Source organism: Echiichthys vipera (genome assembly GCF_963691815.1).
Source record: "Echiichthys vipera genome assembly, chromosome: 4".
NCBI classification, from domain to species: Eukaryota; Metazoa; Chordata; class Actinopteri; order Perciformes; family Trachinidae; genus Echiichthys; species Echiichthys vipera.
In genome coordinates, this window is record NC_139829.1 from 13,057,968 (window position 1) to 13,085,083 (window position 27,116).

At 41.0% G+C, this 27,116-nt stretch overlaps 1 protein-coding gene across 6 annotated transcripts in view; it reads left to right on the forward strand.

Annotated features, from left to right (window-relative positions):
- slc20a2 (solute carrier family 20 member 2) overlaps positions 1 to 27,116 on the forward strand; it is a 41,965-nt gene that overhangs the window by 3,777 nt on the left and 11,072 nt on the right. For 2 of the 6 annotated variants that reach the window (XM_083912426.1, XM_083912429.1), the window contains exons 2-4: positions 22,632 to 23,205; positions 26,186 to 26,326; positions 27,031 to 27,116. In XM_083912426.1, coding sequence (XP_083768552.1) covers positions 22,917 to 23,205; positions 26,186 to 26,326; positions 27,031 to 27,116 — 516 coding nt within the window. In that variant the 5' untranslated portion in view covers positions 22,632 to 22,916. Of the gene's footprint in view, positions 1 to 9,906; positions 9,978 to 12,848; positions 13,000 to 13,387; positions 13,474 to 22,631; positions 23,206 to 26,185; positions 26,327 to 27,030 lie in introns of those variants that run through there. The other 4 variants (XM_083912430.1, XM_083912428.1, XM_083912427.1 and 1 more) reach the window with 4 other exon arrangements.

The following is a 27,116-nucleotide window of genomic DNA, read 5'->3' on the forward strand; positions in this document are numbered from 1 at the left end:
CCCTACAGACTTGTGTGGTCACAGCCCCCCCTTAGGTGGCCTCTATAGGTGATTGCCATGGTTAGGAGCACCTGTCCCAGTTGGTTTAAGTGCCAGCCTGGACTGAAGGAGGCAGAGTGCCAAAACTCTTATCTGAATTAGTTTTCCCAATCTTTTGTCCCCTGTCTAACACCATCACAAGGTTGACATTTGTGGTTTTGAGTGAAATGCCTCGAAAACAGTTGGATGGATTGACACGAAACTTGCTGACATTCTTGTTCCCATCAGGATGGATAACAATAATTTAACTGATCCCTACTTTCCCTGTAGTGTCATCATTGGGTCTCTGATGACTAAATACCTGCAAAACTGATGAAATCCCTATCATCCTCAGATGTAGTCTGTATTTTTTGCTAATCGGCAAATTTTAGCATGCCAAATGTGCTAACATTTATCTCAAACCACCACTGGGTACAGTCTCACAGACCTGCTTGCATGTAGACATGTCTCATTTAGATTAAACGGTTAGCTGATTAATTGGTAGATAATTCAAATCAAATCGATCTTTATATTATATGGCACTTTTCATACTTTTAACAGTAGCACAGAAAATAAAAGCAAAACAAAAAACAAAACATGAACAACAAAGAAAAACATGAAAACCCAAACCTCCCAGCCCCAAAAATATACACACACAGATACACAAAGAAATATTCAAGCACACACAGCTATACACAGCCATACAATTGATGGATTATTCATTAAATAAAAGCAATCAGTAAAGAAAATCAGTGTTAGTTGCTGCCCTACAATGTAGTGTAATAAAATCTGCTAGGCTCGGTTTGTCTGTGTGTTGGTCTTTCAGCAGAATCGCAGAAAACCTCTGGCCCCATTTTGACACTTGGTGGAAGGGTGTAACGTGTGCTTAGGGAGTGAATCCGAATCACAGTACACAATTTATTTTTCACTTTCATCAACATTGCAAGATAGGACATTTTTGCTGCATTCATGTGGTGTCGGAATACTTGGAAAAATTAGTACCAGACTAGGAAAATTCACGCTGCATTAACATTGTGAGATAGGATATGCCTTGGCGGAGACTTACCTTCTAGTTTTATACAGGCAGAGGCTCAGCAAGAGCTTCAACCAACAGGATATTAGAATCCTAAATAAGGTCACTACCTAAGACTGCACATCCCTCCCCCGATCATACACCCCTATTTATTACTACGCTCTGCAATCAAATTAAAGGATCTGACAGGATTACATTTCCTGGAGTTGTACCGTGATATGATTTCATGTGACAAATAAATTAGATTGATTATAAGTAAGTCAAGTCACATTTTCTAACAGAAAAGAAGTCATGACCTTGATCCTTGCGAAAAAGCAATGTATGGAAAAAAATGCACTGGACTTGGTTCTGGTTTCCATGACGGTAGGGCCCTGTGCAGGCTGGCTGTTCTGTGAGTGGGCGTGTCTGTGTCACTGTGGGCGGAAAGGCAGTTGGCACCAGGGCTGGCAGTGTCACAGTCAGAGAACAGTCTGTCTCTCTGATCACGGCCCACCTCGCACTTCAGAGCACAATCACACTGTTATGTCTGAGCCCTCCTTCGCCATGGCAACATCACATGATAACTGTGTGTGTGTGTGTGTGTGTCCTAATCAATGCTGGAGAACTGGCTTAGCGTGTCTTATTTTTTATAAAGAGGTTGAATCGAGTACACTGGATAGAAGAAAGCAGGAAAGGTCTGCATGCCAGGGTTGTTGTTGACGTTGTTGTTGTTAAAGGAAGCTGAGAAAAGCACACATAAGCAAGCTGCTAGCTGTAACTGATGGAGCAAAATGCTGAAAACAACCTTCAGAATAGCAATTTTTTTTTCAAATATCACAGTTCCGTGAGTCTCTCGGTTCATTTAATTTCAGCATTGCTTCAGGATCAGGGCACTATTAAAGCTTGGGGAAAATACAGTTCAGTTCTTAATTAGACTACTTTTAAACCACTACTTCAGATATTTCCCAATATTTAACTAGATCCAAGATGCCTAAACGCTGAAATACTTGAGGCTGCATTTAAACAATTAAACATTTTTGGTTTGTACACATGTATATGTATGCCGCTGGTTTCAGGGAACTCCTGTCTAGTGGCAAGCTTACAACCGATAAAAATGCGTGCATCCCATAATGCTTCTCTGTCCTCCTGTTAACACTGTCACGCAGGCTTACATTCCTCTTTGACCCAAAAGTGAGCCTTAATAGCTCATAATGCTCAGATTCTTTACCGACATGTCTTCACAGAATGTTTGTGGTATTGTTGAAGCTTTCTTCTGTCTTCTTGAAAAATATCGGCATTTACAGTTAGCATTGACTCATTTATTTAATCACGCCGGCGACCATAGGCTTCCCATTATTTTTCCCGTCTTGGTTGCTTTGAAGCAGGAGATCCTGACTTAAATTGGGGTCGGTGAAGCATACAAGGAAACCTGTATTCCTTAAGTTATGGCCTCCTTAAAGACCTCTAGATTCTTCCCATGAAAAGGAAACTCATACGAACTGTCTTGTAAACTATTAGCCATTTATTACCCCTGTTAGCGTGTGACTGCTTATGCTAGTTGCATGGTTTTCGCTGACCTGTTGTGTGTTTTTGGCTGCGTTTGTCCTCACCACTCGGGCCATGAGAGCCGTTTTGTAGTGTTTCTGGTGGCCTTCTGTAAGCGGCACGGTCTGTATCAAAGCGCTGTCACACAGAGCGTCTCTTGTTTGGGTGCTGGCCTAGTGTTAACTATGCTAATGACAGGCTTACTGCTGAACTGTGAGGCATTGTGCTTTTATTTATGGGAGGTAGAATTGGACATTATTTCCCTGTTCTTCTCACTCAAGTACATTTGTTCAGGACTCAGGGCTTGCTTGACTTTAATGAGTCATGATTTTGTCACCAAGGCTTTGGAAAACTTTGATGTCAAAGCACTATTAGGAAAGAGAAAGAGATATTCATCCCTCAAGGGGAAAAATTCAACTTTTTCCCTCTGTTATTATATTATTCATGACACACACACACACACACACACACACACACACACACACACACACACACAGGCCGAAAATACATGCACAAACAGGACCTATATACATGCAATTAATGGCATGCTGCCAATGGATCGGCGCCCAGAGCAGTTGGGGGTTCGGTGCCTTGCTTAACAGCACCTCGGCAGTGCCTAGGAGATGAACTGGAACCTCTCCCGCCAACCGGCAACCCTACGGTTCCCGGCCGAGTACCTATGGACTGAGCTACTGCCGCCCCGCTACAGAGAGAACCATGGAAAAAGTTACATGTGGTATTTGGAATGATCGCTCAGGTCATGTCAACATATTTAGTTTTAGTAGTTTAGTATTTTTTCAGTGGGAGGTTTGGTAAAATTGGGAAAACATTTGTCATGATTTTCTTCCTCTTAAATGTTTCAAGGTCGCATATTGTAAAAAGTGGAATAAAAAGCATTTCGGACAGAGGATGAATACAGGTATAGTCAGACAGTATGTGATAAATGGGTTTTTTGAGCATTAAAACATCTAAACATGCTCTAGTAGAAACATAAAAAACAAGTATGAACCTGAACATTACCATCATATATCCACTTTAGACTGGTGGGCTAATTCTTCTGTGCAAAAAGCTGATCTGGAAAAATGCACTTTTCAATTTTGTGATTTTTTTTTTTTGTGTAAATATTTTCTCAATTAATTCTATAGACATAACCTCATAAATTGCATGTGTTTTTTGTTTTCTCTTATGGGAAAAGGGGCTCAGAGGTTTCTATTGTCCTTGTGAAAGCTCCTCTTTGAGTTTGTATATATCGTGATGTTTGAACAGGTGTGAGCTCACGTGTCCATTTTAACTTTGCTCTTCTAGTGTGGTAGAGGGTGTGACAAGTCTCGGAGATGAATGATTGACCTGTCCACACCGGTCCACACTGTTTTGTTGATTATGTTACCGCCTGTTTGCGTTTGATTGTACGAATGGGGCAGGGCTCCATGTAAGGATGAGCAGCTGGCTGACTGGTCACTGCACACACTCATGTGACACTGCTATTTCTAGCCAAATCATTCCTCCTCCCTACTGCCTTTAGCAGCAAGAGCAAGTGGTGGATATGTGACACCTCGGAAAGCAGTGAAGCTGGAAGGTGAGGGCACTTTGTCAGAAACAGTCCAGTGGTAATTATCATGCGTGAGGGAACACGCTAGGTAGAACAATGACATGTACGAATGTAAATGATTCTGTTTAAGATAAGTGAAATGAATGTACGGCGCACGTGTCATGCCAGTTGACAGCTGATGGTGTAGAGTTTTTCCGTCTCGATGGCGTTCTAAAAAAACATTTAAAAATCGATATAGTTTGCTGTCAACTGTCATTTAAAAGTCTAGTTAGCTGTCCCATCAAATAATCAGAAATAAAATCCTAAAGCAAAAGCAGCTGCCTGAATGTCTTTACTGTAATTCAAGATTTTTTATTTTTGGTATTGATAACCCAGGTTTTTCTCATTGTGTTGATCAGCAGCGTTACCTAACTTGATTGATAGGGTAGAGGTTACTTGTCCCACATTCTCACCATCTCATGGGTCATGGTTTCTGGGACAGTATGCCGTCATCGTGGTCTCTCTCTTGTCAACACATTTTATGAATCTACACACAAGTTTCCCTGTGTAGGGTAGATGTTTGATTACATTATGGAGGGATTTAAGAATCAATATTGACCCTAACACCGCCATTTACTGTGCTCAGTTAAAGTGACATCTCATGTTTTGTGTAACATCTCTGGCATTGACCAAACTGGTCCTTAACGTATGGCGTCTTGTTTAACTGAATTAAACTGATATGTCCAATAGTATGAACAAGTAGTAAATTAGCCGATGCCTTTTAACATGATTCATGAGAAATTTAATTGTACAGTGTTGAGGAAATACTATTGTGATCACATGTGATAACTGCACTGAGTCATGTTATTATGCTTTTAACAAGCTGAAATTGCCTAACGCAGAATTAGAGGGCAATTCTTTTGTCTCATTTTTTAAAGGGGAATTATTTTAATCAGGGTATTCAAACTGAGTGGAGGATATGATTAGTGGTCTAATAAAGGTCTCGTTGCTCTCCTTTTTAATAATGGTAAATTGTATAATTGGTCCTCTTTAGAACTATGGTAGTCCAAACAGAGAAATGAGCACAGTTTTGGAACAGAGCCTGGAAAATGCACTGGCACCAAAAATACATCTGTACTACAAGAAACCCTGGGGAAAACACTGAAAGTAGGCTTACTGAAAGTAGAGTGTGTACAGAATAAACAGGTTTAGCAAAGATGCATTTTTAGGGTAATGCAAGGCCAGTAAACTATGGGGACAAGGATTAAATATCGTAGAAAATCTCTAGGGTTCCCTGCACTGAGCAGGTGATGACATCTTCATAATGTTTCACACATTCCAGCAACGGTGTGGCTCTAAAAAAACTACCATCTGCCAGTAAGGCTGAGAAGGCTTCAGTCTGAGCTGTAATCAACAAACCTGTCAACATTATCTTTACACATAAACACTTCCGTTTTTGGGCAAATATACAAGGGTGCATTTTCCTCTATGGTGAACTATTTTTTATAAGATTGTGCTATTTGTAAGAGCATGCATATTGAACAGTGTCTTAATAAACTACAAAGTGAATGTTTGAGGAGGTGAAAGGAAGTTTAAGATTAAAGAGTATGTTTTTGCCGTTCATAAAAGACCAACAGAATGGTTTGTTTTTTTGTCTTTTAAGCTAGCTGTTAGCTGGGCAGTTGTGGTGACAGAGATGTCTGAATCTCCCAGTTTAACGTTCAAGCGCATGTCATTGTTTTAAGCTCAGCACCTTAAAATAGTGAAAAAAGTTTCTGTAGCCCTGCCTCCAGGATTTGTGGCATTTGTGTCCTCATCAGTCTGTGAAGCTAACTTTAGCTGAAGCAGCTAAAGGTGCTGTCTGTTATCAACACATCGTCAAACTTACCAGCCGTTTGTCATTATTATACTATTATTGATCAAATATGCAACTTGTCAACCAATTTAAAGCCACTTTAGAATTTTGTGATTTTTGTTTGAATATTATTGAGAAAGTATCCCACTAAATATGCTAAATTGGTCAAACGTTCAAAAGAAAACTGGGATATAGGTTTGTCTAACTGACTTAAACCTGGGAGGTACTCATCACCAAACCACTGCATAGTTTTATCTGAATCTGTTCATGTAGAAACAAGGTTGGTACAGTCATATCTTAGGTTTGTAGCTATAGACACAAATAGCAATCTAAATCACAACATTGGTCTGAAAAATTACAGTTTGATAATTTCCTGAAATCCTCATTAATGTCTACAAAGAGGCTTAACCCAGTGATTTGTTTTGCCACAGTCTGAAGCTCTTAATGTTTGTTCTACTGCAGCTTTATATTGCGCCTCATTATCATCTTGTGCATGGCAGCAAAGAGGCAAATTGAAACATGGAGTGGGAAAGCATGAAATGATCTCTTCATATTCACTTCTGCTATAATGGAACTTTGTTTCATACAGCAGAAATGGTCTGATTGTTATTAAGCCTGGCGGAAAATAAAATATACAAGTTTATTCAAAATGGTGGATTACTTTAGTAGAGGCAGCTCACACGAGGGGCAAACTAAGCACTAACCATTTGCTGTAGGACATTCTCGACATGGATTGTTCAGACTTTAAATGGCATTTATAGCAAACTCCATGCATTTAAAATTCCAGTGGCGCATGAGAAAGATGAGGGGATTTGAGCTTCATTGTGCCCCCTCCCGGTGGGCGAGACCGTGTTCTGATTTGAGGCGATGGATGGAAAAGTTGTGAGGAAATTATTTATTCCACCAGGATTAGAGGTGACCCGGGCAAAACCCACCCTCCTCCCCATTTACCCTCCATCACCGGAACACCAGCAGACCACTTGTCACAATGAGTTCCTTCAGCATTGACCATGCTGCGACACCAGTCAGACACAAAGAAAGTAGCACATGCCACACACGGCCTCAAACGATGCTGTACCCAAAAATATCTCTCCCTGGAGTGATTACAACAGCTGTATTAAAGCATTTTGTTCATTAGTCTAAAATGGGCCTGTTTTGTAGAGGTCAAACCTAGACTCATAATTCAGACATAATAATAATAATAATAATAATAATAATAATACATTTTGTCTGTAAAATGAAGTAATTTCACAGTTCTTTTTTATCAGCTGCAATTGCATCAAAAGTACTGCAATGGTTTGAGTATTGGACAACAAAAAGAGTTTGTTTAACTAAAACTTTAAATTTGCCACACAAATGCAAAACAAACACCTGTCGAAAAGTAGTGTGCGTGTGCGTGTGCGTGTGCGTGCGCGTGTGCGTGCGCGTGTGCGTGCGCGTGTGCTTGTACACCATGTGCTGCAAGTATGCAACACTGGCAAACATGTGATAGATAACACTGGTCACACAGTCGGGACTGTGCCATTTTAAGATTAACTCATTCATGATTCAGAAGTAGTAGTTGCAGCAGTAGAAGTTGTAACTTCTAACTCTCCTGGCAGGTAGTATTTTTACTACCTACTGACAATTCAAGATTGTGATTTTGTTGGTGCACAGATTTGTTCACTGTCAACTTGCCTGCGGACTGTTCCGTTTCTATCTTCATCAATCTTTTGCGAGGGAAATCATTGAATAGATCCGGCTGTTGCACAACACACTATCCTCAGTGGCTTCAAAATCTTAATGTTGAATCTGTGTTTTCTGGCAAATTCCAATATATGGACAGAGCGAATTTAAACATGTAGTTTGTGGTTTGCTTTTGCTTTAGGATTCATCGCTGTACATCATGTATATCTTTCCTAGAGGAAACGTACAGTTCATCTCCTGGATGCAGGAGATGAACTGTATGGCAGTGTTTCAGACTACTTAAACACTGCCTTTACTATAGAGGGTGAACTTAAACTTTGCGTTTATTTAGTATAAAATAAACACAAATAAGATTTAAATTAAGAAGTCTGACCACAAATTCAGTGCCAAATCGTTTGACAGTTTTCGTAGTTTGTGATATGGACACATTCCAGGGTCGACTTGTCTCAAGATGGTTTTCTTCCTTGTCAGTTGATAAAGATAAAATAAAAGTCTCCCTTGCGAGACCCCTTGATGCGATTAAGGCCTACCGCTGAAGTCGTCATGTGAAATTCCCCTCCCTGTTGTGACCGGTCTAAGTGCCATTCTTGCAGATCATTCAGTGGCCTATTAGCCGTGGCTAATGCTAGCAGCACATTTTTCAGCATTACTCTTAGTTTTCACCTAGAATAACAGTGCCGTGGTAATCCACTGACTCAATGACTTGTTAATCCGGCCAACCCACGTGTCTTTTCTTCTGCTGCGTCCAGGCTGTGTACGCTAAACATATGGTTAATACAGTGTGTGTGCGTGCATTTCTACGTGTGTGTGTGTAGGTGTGTGTGTGTGTGCGCGCAGAGGTATGTGTCAGTGAAGAGGCCTGGCATTCCTGCAAAGTGGTGGCAGAGTAAAGGACTACAAGACCCCCCCTCCTATGCCGCCAAGTCCCCCACAACGTGCGCACAGCAGCAGGTCTAATCAAAGCACTCCATAATACTGTTAGCTGGGTCATGTGCTGGAAGCCAGGATTAAGAGCAGGAGGGCACAGGTCACTGGATCCAGCTTTAGGAGGGGCGTTCTTTCTCTTTCTCTCTTCCCTTCTCTCCTCATCTATTAACCTCACATGTGGAGACACAGCCATCCAAGGTCACAAATGTCCGTCAGACTGTGGTTAATAGAAACAAACTTGCATTTAAATATTTAAACAATACATAAAAGATATCCACAGTTCCACAGCTTGTTTTCTTTCATCACCTGCTGAATTAATTCACCTTCTCCTAAAATATGTCCACAAATACATAGAAAGCAAGTGGTGCAGACACTTTTAACTTTGTTTGTGTCTAATTCCTTAACCTTTTACCACCTGCTGTTCTGCCTTTAGCACGCTATCACCATGTCGAACTTTCCCAGACTGTTATCACTATGAGAAACTTCACATACAGTCTGTGTTACACATGTATCACTGGATAAGACTCTCGTCTTTTCTGTTATTGAGATGATTAAAACAAAAAGTCCTTTAATTACCTTGAAATTAAATGTAATTAATTTTAATCACTTTTGATATGTGCCCTTTTTTGAATCATTGTCAAAAGCCACATCAAATCTACTTTGATTCAACATTTAAAACAATAAAAACTGACAAACTGAAAACAACTGAACCTTAAAGTGATGATGTCTCCACAAGGTAGCTGTTTAAACTTTATATTTATGAAACTTCACGGTTACACACTGAAACACCAAAAAACACTTCGCTGTGGAGAACGTTTTGATTAAGATGTCACTGGTCAGTCGGCAGCGTATTGTGGATAAAAATCCAGAACGGAGAGATCAGGATGCATGTATCCCCATTAGTGTAGATGTAGGCTAAAACAGCATCAGTCAGGTTTGTACCTCTCCCTCTTCCCTCTCTTGCCCTTTTTGTGCTGTGTTTTAGCACTAATACCAGCACCCACTTTTCCCCGGTAACACATTTTAATACCACAAAGCGTGCTGACAGTAGATTACCAGTCACAGCAGTCGTGAAAGAGGCAGGTAGGTTGGAGGTCTTGGTGGCGCTTTGTGAGTACTTAGCCAGGTCAACATTTCTCTGCTTCCTCACTGAAGATGAGGAGAGATCGGGAGGGGTAAGCAGAAGAGGAAGCACAGGGGTGAATGGGGCCGGCTTTGCTGTTGGGCACCCAACACTGATTCCTGGAAGAGAATTGGAGCTGTCCGGCTAAAGCTGAGTGTGGGAGGGGGGATAGGAAAACAGAGAGAGGGTCAAGGCTAAGATGACTCCTACACCCAGGAACATGAAGGCAGATGGCAGAAAGAGAAGAAAGCCAGGATTTAACCTCAAAAACCCACTGCTGTCGGTATGTACCAAGCATAATTGTGTCCTATGATGTGAAGGCTAGCAAACAAAACCGGCTCTGTTACTGCAGTAGTGGTAATACAGTAGTTGGCTCTATAATCATCTTTGAGGTACATTTTGATTGGTCAATTAGATCCCTGTTGTGAACATGGTTTATTCTCAGAGGTGACTAATAATTTCTGCCAGCCTAAAAGGTGTGTGTGTGTGTGTGTGTGTGTGTGTGTGTGTGTGTGTGTGTGTGTGTGTGTGTGTGTGTGTGTGTGTGTGTGTGTGTGTGTGTGTGTGTGTGTGTGTGTGTGTGTGTGTGTGTGTGTGTGTGTGTGTGTGTGTGTGTGTGTGTGTGTGTGTGTGTGTGTGTGTGTGTGTGTGTGTGTGTGTGTGTGTGTGTGTGTGTGTGTGTGTGTGTGTGTGTGTGTGTGTGTGTGTGTGTGTGTGTGTTCCCAGATTTATTAACTAAAATAGACTACTTGAAATCATATGACTTTCCATTGTCTGTTAAATGTTCAGTCAGTGTATGCTTTCATTTTGACACACATTGTATTGCTGTAAATGAGTGTCCTTTTATGGAGCCTTTTATAGGCAAACAGTGTAAGGACAGCACAGTGTTTTTATCTCCGACTTTAAAACAGTTGTACAGACACTCAGATAGGGAGGAGTCGCTTGAGCCACTTTGCCATTTCAGGGTGAGGGAGTCAAACCCGTGCACAGTCTCCACTGAAACCAGAGAGAGCTGACCTCAAGAGTATTTAAACATAAGGCTTACTCAACACTGATAGCCAAAGGGGAGGGGGGGCTCGATTGTTTGCTGTTGTAACAGGTATCTGAGCCTTTAGCAACACTAAAGCAGGCCGTGATCAGTCTATGGAGTATGAGACTGACATTCCTCTGATTTTATCATCCCTTAAATTTGATTGAAGAAGGTAGCCCGCTTAGGGTTTATTTTGGTTATGATCATATTCTGGTTGAATAATAACATGCAGAATAATATAATAAGAGAAACTGTGTTGTTCATATTGCCTGTATACATGATAAATACTCATAACCTGGTTACTGCGTTCTATTTCTGCAGGCGCAGCATTTGATTCAGGTTCATCCACATCTCTCTCTTAACTGGCACACTATTCTTGAAAGGAGCTATGATACGCTGCTCTTATAACCCACCTCCATACTGGTACCAGCCAGACATCACTACCACCGCGTAGGACAGGGGAGCAGTGGATGACGATAGGCCGCCTCTGTAATTACCGAAAGAGACGACTCCGTTTAGGACAAAATGTTCTATCCCGATATAGATGATTTCATATCTCGATAATTATTTACATATATATAGCATGTTCTATGGTATTTAAATGAAATATGTGAAACAATAATAGTCTGAAATAACCACATGGTAAAGCCTATTTTTGTATTCCCCTATGCAAATTTAAGACGTTAACAGATTAGTTTAGTTCTCCTTTTATTAAGAAACCTTTTATAGCAAATTTTTTTAGTTAGTATGTGCTTGTTATTATCAATTTAGGTGATGTAATTGTGTATTACGATACCTCCATATTTGATTTCATCGCGATATGATTCAATTTATAGATGCCATTATCGCCCAGCCTTAACTCAATTTCGTCATCGCTCCAAAAATGAGATGTTTTCGCTGCTGCCATTGTTTGTATTTCTGTTAGGTGACCTGGCTGAAGCAGCACCTGCGCACATACTCAATAACCTGGTTAAGGTGTATTAATGCAGCAGTATCCCGGTTTCTTTTGGAGTACTCTGGGTAGCGTATTTTGGTTTCTCATTAACAGTTTTCTGAAAACAGAATATGGTGTTTACATGCTCAAACGACACGATACTGATAATAAACTGTTATCAGTGCCCATGTAAACACACACACAGACAGCAGAGTGTGTCGTCTGTGAATTCCGTTTACAGCCTCGTAGAATGTCGCTGTTTAATGTGATGTAGATAGTTAACTTCAACTGATTTATTACCATTGTCTGTTGTTTCTTTGTCATTGGTGGTGAGAGAGCGCTGACATAAACCCATTCATCAATCTATTTAGTCAACAGTGCGTTTACAATATATTCAGATGTTCCTCATGAACTTGAGCTACATGAACGCAGTAGTTCTCAACATATACTTACACTATTTTAATCCAGTGTTTTGTAAAAATACACATTTAACATCCAAAATGACTTTTGGAGCTAATAAAGGCACCACATGCTGTCGGTTCATGTCAAAACTAAATAAACTATGAAGGAAAAATAAAAAATCACGAAGCATGAAGTTAAGAGGGGATTTTCTTTCACTTCTGCCTTAGGACTTAAGTGGTGTCGAGGAGGCAGTAGGGTAATAACTCATCTCTATCAGGGTAATCGGCCAAAAAAGTGTTCTGAAAACAAATGATTTAGCTGCAGGCCTTCATTCATTTTTAACAAATTGCCTGTGTGCTTTAAATTGCGGTCAGAAGCAATCTGAAGGATTACCAGAGTTACTTGCTTCTTGACAACCTGACTTAGTGCTGCAATGCAGACCCACGGCGGCACAGAGAAAATGGAACGAGTGATAGGATTTATGGAAATGTCTTTGAAGACTGCGTTGAGAGCGACATGCTCTCCGCATTCATGCACGCTGTTGTTGTCATTCTTAAGCGACCCCCCTCCTGCTAGTGGAGGCTGACTGATCTCAACACTGTACAGAATGTGTGTGTGCGTGTATGTGTGTGTTTTGGTTCTAGGAGACAGCGCCTCCCTGCTGCGAAGCAAAGAGTCAGAGGCAGCAGGTGCAGCTGACGCAGAAAGGCTTTTTAGCAGGCAGGGCCAGTGGGGGGACAGAAAGGGAGAGAATGAGTGAGAGACGATAGAGCAGAAAGCCACAGGAACTCAAACAAACACCAGATCAGACCTCTGAACGGTGCTGGACAAATGAATTTATCAGCCTTATTCTGGTCTTTGCACATTATGTGACAGCGAAGGGAACAGGACCTGAACTGCCCAGTGGCACCAGACATTGCCTATGCGTCAGTGGTGTACGTGAGTAATGAGTTTATTTAGGTATATGGTTTAATTGGTACAAAGACTGTGTCGTGGTCAAGCAAGAACAAGCTGTAAGACTTTTTGTTAGGGGGGTAGCAGCCAGTTTTTTCCAAAGTTTGAAAAACATTTTGAAAGATGCTAACTGTTTAAAAAGCCCAGAGTATAATGCTGCAATCATAGTTCAGAACAAAAAACTTAAACTCTTCAACAAGTAGCTTGTCTTGTTTTATCTCAGTTAGACTAGTTTGCTAGCCTGTTTGATTTGTCTGCTGTTGTATGTTTGTTGCATTATCAGTGAGTGTTGAGGACCGTGGCCTCTGGCTGGGCTCTGAGCCTGCAGTGAATCTGGTCCACACTCTTCATTGTGTCGAAGAGCCGCCGTCTCTGCACGCTGAAACCAAATCACATAAAGACATACTGTTCAGCGTGTCTTTTTGCAAGGGACAATTATGGCAGAGAGAGCTAGGGAAAGTAAGTAAGTGTGTGTGTGTGTGTGTGTGTGTGTGTGTGTGTGTGTGTGTGTGTGTGTGTGTGTGTGTGTGTGTGTGTGTGTGTGTGTGTGTGTGTGTGTGTGTGTGTGTGTGTGTGTGTGTGTGTGTGTGTGTGTGTGTGTGTGTGTGTGTGTGTGTGTGTGTGTGTGTGTGTGTGTGTGTGTGTGTGTGTGTGTGTGTGTGTGTGTGTGTGTATGTGTGTGTGTGTGTGTGTGTGTGTGTGTGTGTCCTCTGTGTTAGCAGGAAAAATGGCCCAAAGTGGCTCGACTCATTCCATCATACCCCGTAACCATCATCATAGATGGTTGTGTAACCCAAAGCTCACACTGTTGCTTTCCTTCTGAACATGTGCATCAGTATCCAGGTGCCAAAATCTGCATAATGCATTGACCAGGGTAACCAAGGGAATGTTAGTGCTCAGAATGCCCTTGATCCATCGGCATGCTTTTCTATGGCTGAACAACACACATGCACGCACACAGCTTCAACTCTCTCTCTCTGCTCTCATCTTTCTCGCATTTCGTTATCCTCCTCTGCTGTCATTGGCTGCCTCCTCTCCATCTGTACATCCCCTCTGTGCACAGGCAGCCAGTCAGCGATCCACCTCAGTCTCTCTGACATTCGTCATTGGCTGGCGTGTACTGCGAATGCGGATACTTTCCTTTAAGAGGCAGTCTAGACTCTGCTGGCTGCTCTCTCTCTCTCTCTCTCTCTCTCTCTCTCTCTCTCTCTCTCTCTCTCTCTCTCTCGTTATTTCCCCTCCTTCTCTCTCCTGCAACACCACCACAACCTGCTGATTTCTAACTAAGCCTCTCCTTCCCTTCACTCCTCCTGTCATCAGCTGTTCTCTTCCACTCTCTCACATGCTCACCCCCCCCCCCCCCCCTCCCTGTTTTGTTCCCGGTCTATTTTTTTTCCTTTTCAGTCTACCATTTCTCTCTGTTTCTCTCCCCAATACTGTCATCTTGTCTTTGACATTCATTCATCTCCACCACTTTCTCACCCTCCACTGATGTGAGGAGACATGAAGGTGAGTGGAGTTGATTTCCAGGCCTACTTGCCTGTTTGTCTCTTCTTTTTTTTTCATCTTAATCATATCTCTGTTTTTTAACTTTATAAGCCATCTGGTAGATGTGAGCATCCTGTGTCCTTGGAGGCTGCAGTTGCGTATGCTTCAGGTGTAACAATTAGGCAGCACTGGTTATGGTGCTGCTGTGAGTCATCATCTGATGCTGCATGCATGTTCTAGCTCCGGCCTTGTCAGCATGTGGCAAGACATGAAGGGTTAGTTGATGAGGGGAAAGGGTGGGGGTTTTGAATCAGTGTGTGGATAGTGCAGCCGCGTGTCAATGCAGACTGTAGCTCGTGACACAGTGTTTTGCGCCAGCTGTGGTGCAGTGGCATCTCAGGCAGATTAATGAGCACTGTACAGCCATGACAGCAAACAATTAGAAAAGTGCACACAGTAAGTAGTATCTCTTTATAGTCGTAATGCATAACAGGTGCTTCCAGAGGTCAGTGCTGTAACAGGTAAAATGATCCACTCAGGTTGGGATGTAGCTGGAAATTCTCTTCAGTTAATAGTAAAAAAAAATGTTAATGTTCTCCACATGTATTTTATAACTTCCCTTGATGAAATCTTGGATTTGTCATCTAGACATCCTGATTAAAATACATAGTCATTGTTGCCCTACGTTGTGTTTTTGTGTCAGTGTCCTAATTATTTGTGCTGTTTTGCCACCTGGCACCCTGAGAGTCAAAACGTGTCTGCCAGAAGACATAATCCTCAAGAGCATGTCGCTTTTTCGCATTTATTTCCAAGCTCGGCTGAAGAGTAACACGAAAAGGGAAGACAGAAACGCAGCAGGTTGTATTTGAACCCAGACCACTGCCTAGGACTGAGCATGTGGTGAGCTAGAAGCCGCCACAGACAAACTGCTTTCGCCCCCAACACTGTCATGCCAAGGAGTTGGCCTGCCCATTGGGAGCAATATCAGGGTCAATGCTGACATGTGGACAGAAGGAGCAGAGGATTGAACCACCAATGATTGGTGCACGGCCAGATAGTAAAGTTTGTATTTTATAAATTGGCAAAACTAGCAAATTCCAAAAAGCTGAAATGGTGTTAATAATGGCATATAGTTTTCAACAAGACAGTTGCAGTATAAAAGGAAAACTTCACCTACATATTCTAAATTGCTCTACCAATTAGCAATCTCCCATTTTGTGAAATTCCTGGGGATGTTTCCAAAAGTGTCTGCTACAGTATTTCAAAACCAAAACAATATCATGATAAGTTGTCAATTAAAATAATGGCATAAACGTCTGAAATAACTAATCCAAGGTCACCACAGTAAAATATCGCCAGATATACTTACATAAAAAAAAATCATGGATATCTACTGATGTCCAAGTATATCAAAGTGTGAACAACAGCAATCGACAGGGATCAAGGCGAACATCCCCCACATCCCAGGTTCAGCACCTTGGACAGCGGTCTTAACACATTAGAAAAGATTTACCTGAGCTGAAAAATAAAGCTGTATGAAATTGTAGCCTCATCTATTGATCGTTTCAACCATTCATCCTAGCTGAACATCATCTGCTTAAGTGTTTAATTCTCAATAGTCCTGCTGTGATAGAGAATCCTTCAGACAGATAAAGTCACATTAACAAGAGCTGCTGCCACTCAAAAATAAAAAATAAGTGGGTCCATCATCTTAATACATTTGTGCAGGCCTGGTCTTTTGAAAAAACTATTTTGTTGTCTGTTAGAAATTTATAATTAACTGAAATTCCTTCTGTGCAGTTGTGAAAGCAGTTGGCACAAAATACGTGCTTGTCGAAATGATTACTACATATCCAACTTCCCCCTGTAAGTGATTTTCCTGGCTGCACATCATTAGAGTTGTACCGATACCAGTCTCTGATACTGCCTAAAACTCTGTTACTGGTATGAGTCTATGCACCAATTCGATACCACCTAATTTAGCACTACAAAAATAAAGTAGTTTCTTAAAGTTCTTTTCATGACTGACTAGCACACTAGATACGAAAATCAAGCAATCATATCACATCAATACAGGGTTAGCAGTGTACAGCTTTTTTAAAAACAAACAATATTGTTTTTAACATACTGACATCTCAAACACCTCTCCTGAATTATTTTATAGAGCAGACAAGTCGTTCCTTCCTTCTTTACGAAACTATTGCTGCCAGTTTCTCAAATTACATTCAACATTTTACTGTTTCAGCGCCTGTTTATTTTTTCAGACCAGCAAAACAGCAGCATAATCATGTAGTGCATTCATACCCAGGTAGCAAAGAGCCATTCTGTCTGCTGTCTGTGTTTTTCGTATCTGCAACCCTGCATGAGCAGGTGCTACAAAATTATATTTTTAACGATCCTTGAAGGTATATTACTACTTTAAGTGGTGGAAAGTAAATGTATGACCTATGTTTAATATCTTTGCTATTGTGGATTTTGTTGTTGTTAATTAGACTTATTTGTTTGAAGAAATAAAGAAGGAAAGAGAAAAGATAACCTTCACACAGGTTGCATAACATGTATTTTGCTTTATAATAATCTTTTGCTTTCAAAATACAATTCAGGGTCCCAATGAATCATTTATTGGAGCAGTGATAACACTCACAAGTCAAATAGCTTGATCGTATAGCCCGAGATGGTGAGGACTCTGAAGATCATATAGCCAGGTTATTGGTAAAAATCTATTTCATATGAGCACTGTTTAGCTTGCATTACACACATCCTGGTGCATACTGTGTTCTCTCAATGGTTTCTGTACAAATCAATGTATGTAGCAAGTCATCGCAGGATTTGCTATTCAAGGACATAAGGTCATAAACCTCTTCATCTGTAGGAATGTACAGTCATTCCCAGCTGTTTTTCCCTAGACGTGTTTTCAAATCTCACACCAGATGTTGAGAGCAGCAAACAGGTGTTTGCTTAGGAGATGTGGTGTACTTTAGACGGCAGTTTGGAGGATTCCTCATGCTTTTGGCTGACACTGTCTTACAGCTTGGATATGAATGCATTGTGGATGAGTGGGCGCTTCTGTACTGGACACTGCTCCATATACATAGGAAAGCCATCCAGCCTTTGAATACCCTAGGTCTTTAGATTGTGGGTGTTAAGTTTCATGAGGCTGTGATAATCCTAGAGGTCACAACAGCTCATTTTATACAGTGAGGTCAAGTTTCAGAAAATGATCTCTCTGCAACGAAATTACTACTAAGAGACTGCTTTGAAAATGACCTTGCCACTTTCCCCATGTCAACATTTAGTCTAGCTTTGGAGTGTTATTTAGCCCCTTTACCAACAAGCTAGCATGTCATAGTTGGTACCTAAGGGTTCCTTGGTCTACGTTTATATACCATCCTCACTCTATCTTTAGGAATGGGCCTACTACAGCCTCTGAGAGACAAAAAGCTGCCAGGGCCCACAGGGGGTTAAACAAAATATTTCACAGATTATTGTGGCAAAGGTTGACATGTACTATATATGGCAGTCATTTAAGTTTTCACCCTATATACTGACGATATCTTTAACCCTCACAAAGGCTAATGAAGCTGGGTCACAACATTTTGTATTATTCCCTTTTTTACATTCTTATAGGACTTCATCCTGGAGAAAATAGTTTTTATGTGCACAGCTGGAAGTGGCGGCATGTGAGCTGATGTTCATGTGTTACAGCAGAATGGGGGCTTCAGAACAGGCCGAGTGTCAGCTGCAGCTGTCAAGTTGAGTTTCCCGGTTTAGAAAATTGTAGACCTGATTAAAAAGGCCTGGTACTTGTTTACACGCCCACACTCGAGTGTCTCATGATCATCTTTCCTCCTTCTCACACATACTTGCGCACACACTTGAACGATGTACTCTCGGCTTTCTCTGGTGTCATGTTTGCCCATTTCCTCTGTGGAATCCCTGGTTGTTCTTGGTGGAGGGCCGTGTTTGACTGTATGGTCCCCTTGTGACGGAGGTTTCCCCCGATTAAACATTTACAGTGTCCTGTGTTATTCCTTCAAGGTCTTCGCCTGTCAAATGTGTATGTTTTTGTACATAACTTCTCAAATGTGTTAAACAGATTTTCAAACAAAAAGGCAATTCTATTGAACGGAACAATTGAGGTGAAAAGAAAGAATATTTAACTTTTAATGCTCAAAATGCCTGCATATTGGTGCAGACTTAATGAAACAGAACTTCAATGACACGACGCAAAGCACTTTAGGAATCAATATAATTTTAAAGCTTCAGGTAAAGATAACATCCTAGGGTTGCATTGTTATGTTTGATCATGAATTATTAACTTGGTTAACCTTTTTAGTGGCAATTGTCTGGATGGACATGAGTTCATGACTTCAGTTTATGGACCTTCAGCACAATAGTCTCAGACCTCTGTCTGAAGACTCTGAATCTCTAAGTCCAGGGGCACTGATCCCCCGCTCTGATCCTGCGCTCTGATTTCTCTCTTGGGGGAACTAGGTGAAAGGAGAATTTCACCTCAGGGCTCAGCAGAGTATCACATCAGTTTAGTTCAATCCCTGAAGTCTTTTTCCGTCTATTTAAAAAAAAAAATGAATAAAAAGAACTTTCCATGGATCTGTTGATTACTATTCAGAGGTCTTGCCTGATCAAGAGACAAATTATGATCATGTTTTTATGTGCGTTGGGGTTCAACAAAGGAAAAAGGATAGCAGTACGTGACCTCAACTGTTCCAGATGGAGCTCTTGGTCGGGAGGAGGGAGCCATAACGTGCCGCAGGCTATTTAGAAAGGAGCAGCGTGCCCCCACGCGATGAGGCGCACACAGTCGGTTCATGCCGAGGGAATGTGCTAGTCCAGCCTGCAAGCTGTTTACATTTAATGCTCCCCATTAACAATTGGCTTAACCATAGAAAGAAATGTGCTGTCATTAACCCCTATGAAATGACTTTGATTATGTGGCATAGACAAAAGAGAAAGAGGAGAAAAGAACCCAGAGCAAGTCATTTGTGGTGTAGAGGTTTCTCAGGGACCACCAGAGGCTTCAGTGTTGGTGGCCTCATCATCTGGTTCTCAAACATGTTGTCATCGTGGAACTTTACAGGGATGTGGGAAACTGTTTGCTTGATGCTATCGACTTTCTATCACATGATCTCAGCAAGTGCAGAGCCTAGCGCTAGGGATGGGAGAAGAGTTTGATACCAATGTCTGTATCGATTCTACTTATTGGTCCGATTCTTTCTGTGTCCTTATTGAATCCTGATTAATTTTCTGTGTGTGCGAGGGGGGGAATGTTGGTCAACGTTGGCCAACACAGGTTTTATTATCTGAACACAGTGTGTTTGAAATGGGAGAACATTTATACAGCTTTACAGTTGTACAGTGGTATAATGTTATCATTACACCACGATTCCTTCTTAACTCAAGGTACTCGATTACAAAAATGCCTCGATGATTTGTTTAATCCCTATCTCGCGCGTTATGCGGACTGCTCAGTGCAGGGATCGTTGTTCCACACAGGCCATTTTTGCGGAAGCACACCACTACATCCGAAAATGGCAGAGGATCATTTAACTTGACGGATAAACAGGAAGAGAATGTATAACATTAGCTGTCCTCATGAATGCCTGTATGTTTAGTTTTTCATGGACGTTAAACATAACGTTACCTACCTGATCAGTCTTTATAGTTTTGTTTAAGTAAATGTGTCATTGACGTTTGTACATTGCTTGTTGTTACAGTAAACAGAGAGAGAGAGCGACTCACTCTTCCTGATAAGATCTATCTCTTATTCATTTGCTAATTTAGATTAATTATTAGTTTCTCTTCGAAACCTGTTTGATTAAACACGTATCAGGTATAATTTTATGCACTACTTTGAATTATTTAAATAGTAACTTATTTATGGTAAATTGCAAGTGTTTTGCCTTCAACACACACACACATGCCTCTTCCTCACGCATGCACACACACACACACACACACACACACACACCCCTGTTAGATTACCCCACTAAATAGGCCTACCCCAGACGTGGGTTTTTTTTGCAAAATAACGCTTATTATAATTCATTCTTACGCAAAATTATATGTAGACCTGATTAAAAAGGCCTGGTACTTGTTTACACGCCCACACTCGAGTGTCTCATGATCATCTTTCCTCCTTCTCAAACTTCCGCTTGGCTTTCTCTGGTGTAATGTTCGCCCGTTTCCTCTGTGGAGTCCCTGGTTGTTCTTGGTGGAGGGCCGTGTTTGACTGTATGGTCCCCTTGTGACGGAGGTTTCCCCCGATTAAACATTTACAGTGTCCTGTGTTAGTCCGTCAAGGTCTTCGCCTGTCAAATGTGCTATTTATACAGCACTTCTCAAATGTGTTAAACAGATTTTCAAATATATATATATATATATATATATATATATATATATATATATATATATTTTGATCCGATTACCCGAATAATCGGTAGAGTACTTGATTACAAAAAGAATTGATAGCTGCAGCCCTACATTGTTTTCCAATGAACTGGCAAACGATTCTGGTTCAGTTTCCAATTTGTTAATGGTTTTCAACTGGAACCTGTTCTCATTTCCTATCCCTATTTAGTCAGTGGATCACTAAACTACCAGAGCTCTTATTTTAGTAGGGCTGCGTTCCCTTACGTCCCTTACATTCTCCTAGAGCCAAAGATCACTTCTTCAAATGTCTTGTTTTGTCCAAAAACCATAAGATTTTCAGTACAATGTTATAAAACTGAGAAAAGAAGCAAATCTTCACATTGTTGAAGCTGAAACAAGGAAGAAAATATTCATTTTTCCTCTGTATTTTAGTATTCTCAAATCATCATCATCAGCCACTCCAATGACCCATTCAAGGAGATCCTGCTTATTTTCAGATTGGACTTAATAGACTTAATAGTTGTAATTTACGCTTGTTAACATGTGGAAATTATTATCTAGTCCTCCTTTCTATATTTTAGGCTACCTCTTAATTAGCTAATGTCACAGCAGTTGAGGTTGTTGTTCGCAAGCAATGTTTATTTTCCAAAAAAATGCAAGAGAATACAACGAAGTTACATATCCTCTTCTATATTCAATACATTTTCTTAACTGCACTTTCGAGGCTCAGGTATGTGAAGTGTTCCCACCTCTCGCAGCACTAAAACATCACTGCTGTTCTTACTGCATTGCAGTCTTAAGTTAAATCCACACAGTGAGATGAGATTTTTTTTTTTTTTGATTTACTGCACCAAAGCCTTCGATTGTGTTTTGAACTTGTACTCAAAAGCTTGTTACAAAACCTGTGTGTACCTTTTGACTGTTACCCAGCGAGCGCCGTAACACTTATGCTGAGGCTGAAAGAGCAAAGATTAGAAGGGTAATGCAGTTTGCCATGCAAAGATTCACCAGGCTGTCAGTGAAGGTGCTTCATGGTTCATGTTTCTATTTAAGTAAGATCCACATGATCAAACTGCGTTCAGGCATTTTAGGAAGACTGCTACAATATTGTGATGTAAAACCTGACCACTGTCAGTCATTAAAGTGATAGTGTGGTGGTCTAAAATAGGAATGATAAATAACTGTCAAAGGCTATCTGGATTTGTGGCAAAGGGGAAACCTGTGAAATAAAAGCAGGACTGGCAGAGACGTCAGCCACCCTGTTGTGTGGGATAAGGTGTTAACAGTGTACTAATGTTTGGAGCATTGCGCACATCTCATTCTGGACGCTGTGGTCTTTTTATAGTCTCAGCACTAACAGCAGGCCCCTCTGAACGGTCTGATTTGATTTCTTTGAAGTGCAGACTGTGATGTCCTATTGTGGCTGAATGAAATGTCCTCAGCTTTCCACACTGGAGTGCACTGCTCCCCGTTTCATCAAAGCCAGTTCTGCATCTTCATCATCCATCCTGAATCCTTGAGTGTCACTTTTTTTGTTTCCCTCTTTTTAGGAGGGGGGGAGGTCTTCATGAGCTCTCCTCCTCTCTCCCTCTCTCTTGGTCCCTCCCCTACTTTGTTTTAGGTTTTCTGAAGAAGTCACAGGGAGGTATTGTCAGATGTTAGCTGCTGTTGAATAAGAGCAATCATGGCTTATGACACTAATCTGTTTCTGTGTCTCTTTTCTCGTGTTTTTCTGGCAGGTGAAGGATCGTGCAGACAGGTCGTCTCACACTAAGCTATGGAATGCTCCCTGCACCCACCATCACTAGTCTCCAATCTTTGGACTGAGCTCCAAACACTTAGTTAGCAGCTGTGCTTCTCCCCTCGAACTCTTTATAACCAGGGGACGAAGAAACGGAGTGGACTTACCTTAAGTCCCCTCCTAAAAGCGCACCGAGCACCTCTATTTTTCTTTAAATAGCATTTAAGCTATCTTTTTTTGTTTTTTGCCTCTTGGATTTTTTTCCCGGTGAAATCATATCAAGATGGATCTTGATGCGTATCTGTGGATGGTCATCCTTGGCTTCGTTATTGCCTTCATACTGGCCTTTTCAGTGGGTGCCAATGATGTGGCCAATTCTTTCGGTACAGCGGTGGGGTCCGGCGTGGTCACATTGAAGCAGGCCTGCATCCTGGCATCTATCTTTGAGACACTGGGCTCAATGCTGCTGGGGGCCAAAGTTGGCGAGACCATTCGAAAGGGCATCATAGACGTCAACCTGTACAACGAAACGGTGCCCGTACTCATGGCAGGAGAAGTCAGCGCCATGGTCGGTAAGTTGGCCTGAATTTTACATTCATCGCAAAGCTGAAATGACGAAACGGGTATTCAGTTAGCAATTAGTTTGACAACTGAGGAAGTGTTTCAGTCACTTTTGAAGCAAAAATGCCAAACATTCTCTGATTTCAGTTTCATAATTGCGAGGATTTGCTGCTTTTATTTGAGATATATGATAGTAAACTATCTTTTTGGACTGAAAAAACAAGGAATTTGAAGATACCACTTTGGGCTCTGGGAAATCATAGCTGCCTTTTTTCCCAATTTTACACACACAAAAAAAAGTAAATGTAATGTCAATGCACCTTGGTAAGAGCCTTAATCCAGTGAGTCATGCAGTTGTTGCCTTGTGATACTTTTGGTGTAAGTACAACTGAAGTATTGCTGCCTCTTGGCTCCATTATGGAGTGAAACTGACTAGCGATAAAATGTTTTAGATGCAAACATAGTTGGGTTTTATTTTATAGCATTAAAGAAAGAAGATCTGAAACAGTTAGTCCAACAAAAACTTGATTTATTGTTTTTGATTTCTTTTTAAGGAATATCCCTTTAGGTCAATGTTTGCCGTTGAATGAATTACTTGGATGGATGGGAATTAACACTGCGACATGGCAAATGATGAAAAATATCTATCACAATTTCCTACAGCCCATGGTGACTTCTGCTAATCGCTTTTCTGTGTCTGAACAATAATCCAAAACCCAAAGTAGAAGAATTTACCATGATATAAATCAGAGAAAAGCAGAAAATCCTCCCATCTGAGAAGCTGGACCAGTTTGGCTTTTTTGCTCGATAAAGGACATATTATCGATGATCCAAATTGTTGCCGCTCATTTATTTTCTGTTGATCAATAAATCTTTTCAGCTCTAACGTGTTTCTATGTATGATTTTAATGTACTGTATTTTAGTTGTTGTAGAGAGCCATTCTCTCTGCTATGCACCTTTTTAGTAGTAATTTGAACATGTGTTGGTTCATGTTTTCGCCTGTGAACACCTCATGTGCACCTTTTGCTCAACAAGTCAAGTCAGAATTTTTTCATATCCTGGCATGAAGGCAGATACAATGGTATGTCAGACTTATAGGACTCGCCATCTTGTCAGACTTTGACTCCGCCTCATTTCCAATTACCAAAAAAGGGCATTGATGTGACGTTGAGGGAGGGAGATGTGTCCGTCCGGCTGACGCATACTTCAGAGGAGAAGTGAGGGCCAGCGGGTAGCTGTCACTCAAGAGGCTGCACCCTTAATTAATAATAATAAACTTTAACCTCCAATAAAATAAAAACTAGTCTGGTTCAAAAAAAAATCACCCCTTCAGTGTTGTCATGGAGATATGACCTAAACATACAGACTAGAATGTTTTTTGTACGAGGCCTTAAACAGGTTTAATGATGCTGTGAAAACGGCCTGTTTAATATGGAGGTCATTAAGAAACTGCTCTATTGTGCAAACTACTCCTCGTGGACACTCGGAGAACTGCAGTTTTGGCACTTCCGTATTGGATCAACCAGGAAGTTGCTGTGGTGGGGGCTTGGTCAGGCTATTTGAATACATATAACGCTCACATTTCCCCTGTTAGGCTCTGAGCTGCCTCGGTCAGAGTCCATGCTGCAGCCACACTTCTCTCCAAAGGTCCATAGGATTGCATGTTTTCTTCTGCTACTCTTCTTCTACCCTGTCTGTGGCTCTAACAGTGTTTCTGTCTTTCTTTAGCGAAAACTAAACTTGAAAATTGCATATCTCTAGCATTCTTTTTCAAAGTTAATTTGAAGAACATCTGCACTTTTTTTCTGGGCCTATGAGAAAATTAAAGTTTGTTTCTCAGAAAAAGGCCTGCCTTTATCGTCTCATTAAAACACATTTGCAGTGAAGCGCTAGCCAGCAGTAGTGGCTTTACACGTCAACATTAGATTACCACAGTAAATTAATGGTGCAGAACAGAAAACAATGGGACTCGGGCCTTAGACAATGCCATTTTTGAATTCCCATATGACTGCTAGGAAACGGTGATAAATAAGGCGACATTATGCACAGGGGATTTCCATGTTGCTGAAAATTCAGGTGTGTTGGGCAACCACAAGTGAATGTTGAGGAAACACTGAGCGTTTTTTTCTTAGTCTCAAACAGGAAACTCTTTTCACCGGCTGATTGTTTTATACAGAACTAGAAAAAGCTTCTTGATTTAGTTCAATTGAGGCAGGTTTTAATGTTTCAATAGAGTTCACAGAAACAGCACAATACGGTATATACTTTACTGTAGCCTGCGTATACTTGTCAATGTCTAATTTAGGGTTTTGAAAAAAGCATCCAAGCCTGACTGAGACTCTGAGGTCTTATTTTTCAAATAATGGACTAAGAATAAACCGACCTATGGGAAAGGATGTATTAACAGATCTTATGGGATTTTTGTCTTGATAAATGAGGCATGATTCTCTGTAATGACGCCTGTCTACAGATTTATTTTCGCAGCAGCCTTTCAGTGTATAAAACTATGCATTCCTTAAACATGTACAGTAGTACGATTTAAGGTCTGTTTATGATGATATTTATAGTATAAATATGCAGATATGTTTTTTTCCCCAAATTCTTTAAAAACCAGTCTGTTTGTGGAGGATTATGTGTCTGCAGTTTTTATATTATATTGTACCTTAAAATACAGCTTCACGCATGCCAAATTTAACAAACAATACAAACCCTAAGCAACAATTTTTTAATCTCAAACGGCACTTAAGATGTCACATGCTGCAGTTTTTAAAAGGTCTTCAATCCAGTGAAGTAAACCACACCAAAGTTTAGCTAAATGGCAGTACTTCACATTTTTGAGCATGAAAAAGACACAATGATGCAGATAATTAATGTGGTATTGTTTTCTCTAGCTTATAGTTGTACTTCTCTTTGTTCCTTTTGTTATTTTTGATGGAAAACAATATAAATGTGAAATCTTTCTGAAGCTTGTGTTTCTGTTTCACTCCCAGGGTCAGCAGTCTGGCAGCTAATCGCCTCCTTCCTCAAACTACCCATCTCTGGGACTCACTGCATTGTTGGCGCCACCATCGGCTTCTCCATGGTGGCAATTGGCACCAAGGGCGTACAGTGGATGCAGCTTGTCAAGATTGGTAATGGCCAGGGGCTATTTGAGACCAGTGTGTCTGTGTATGTGTGTGTGGGGAGGTGTGTTTGTGTGTGTGTGTGTGTGTGTGTGTTTGTGTGGGGGGGGGGGGGTATTGTATGTCCTCGTGCCTGCATATGTATATTTATGGTGAACACGTTCAGTGCACAATTTGTATGTTATTTGCTATTGAAAAGTAAAAGGAACTAGATCACCCAGCTACAGTGGAGATTGACATCAGAAAGGTTTTTAACTCTGCAGAACCACATAACAACAATCCTCAGTCTGTTTCCAGCAACAACATTTTACACAGAAACTATAATATTGGAAGTTAGCAATTTCTCCACCATTAAGAGTCACAATAGGCCAGTAATAATAAAGATTTTACTTAAAAGAAATGTCAGTTAAGTCACTGTTGCAGAACAAGGTAACACAGTGGTGATGGAGCGTCAGTCATGATCTTAAACCCGCCCCACATTAGATAAGCCATTTTGATTGGCGCATCAGATCTCAAGTTTCTGGAATGGGAGGGCGGGCGGGTGTATGAGCCAGAGCAAATGAAACATGAGCTCTACAGATTTGTCTGGTTCCCAGGCTAGGTAATTACTGAGGTAAATGAAGAACAGAAGATGAGTCGTGTTGGGGGGGGGGGACAAGAACAAAAAGACAGCTGTAACACTTTCCGATGAGGTTTTCTCCATTCCTCTCCAGTGTCATCGTGGTTTATCTCTCCCCTGCTCTCTGGACTCATGTCCGGACTCCTTTTCCTTCTCATCAGACACTTCATCCTCAACAAG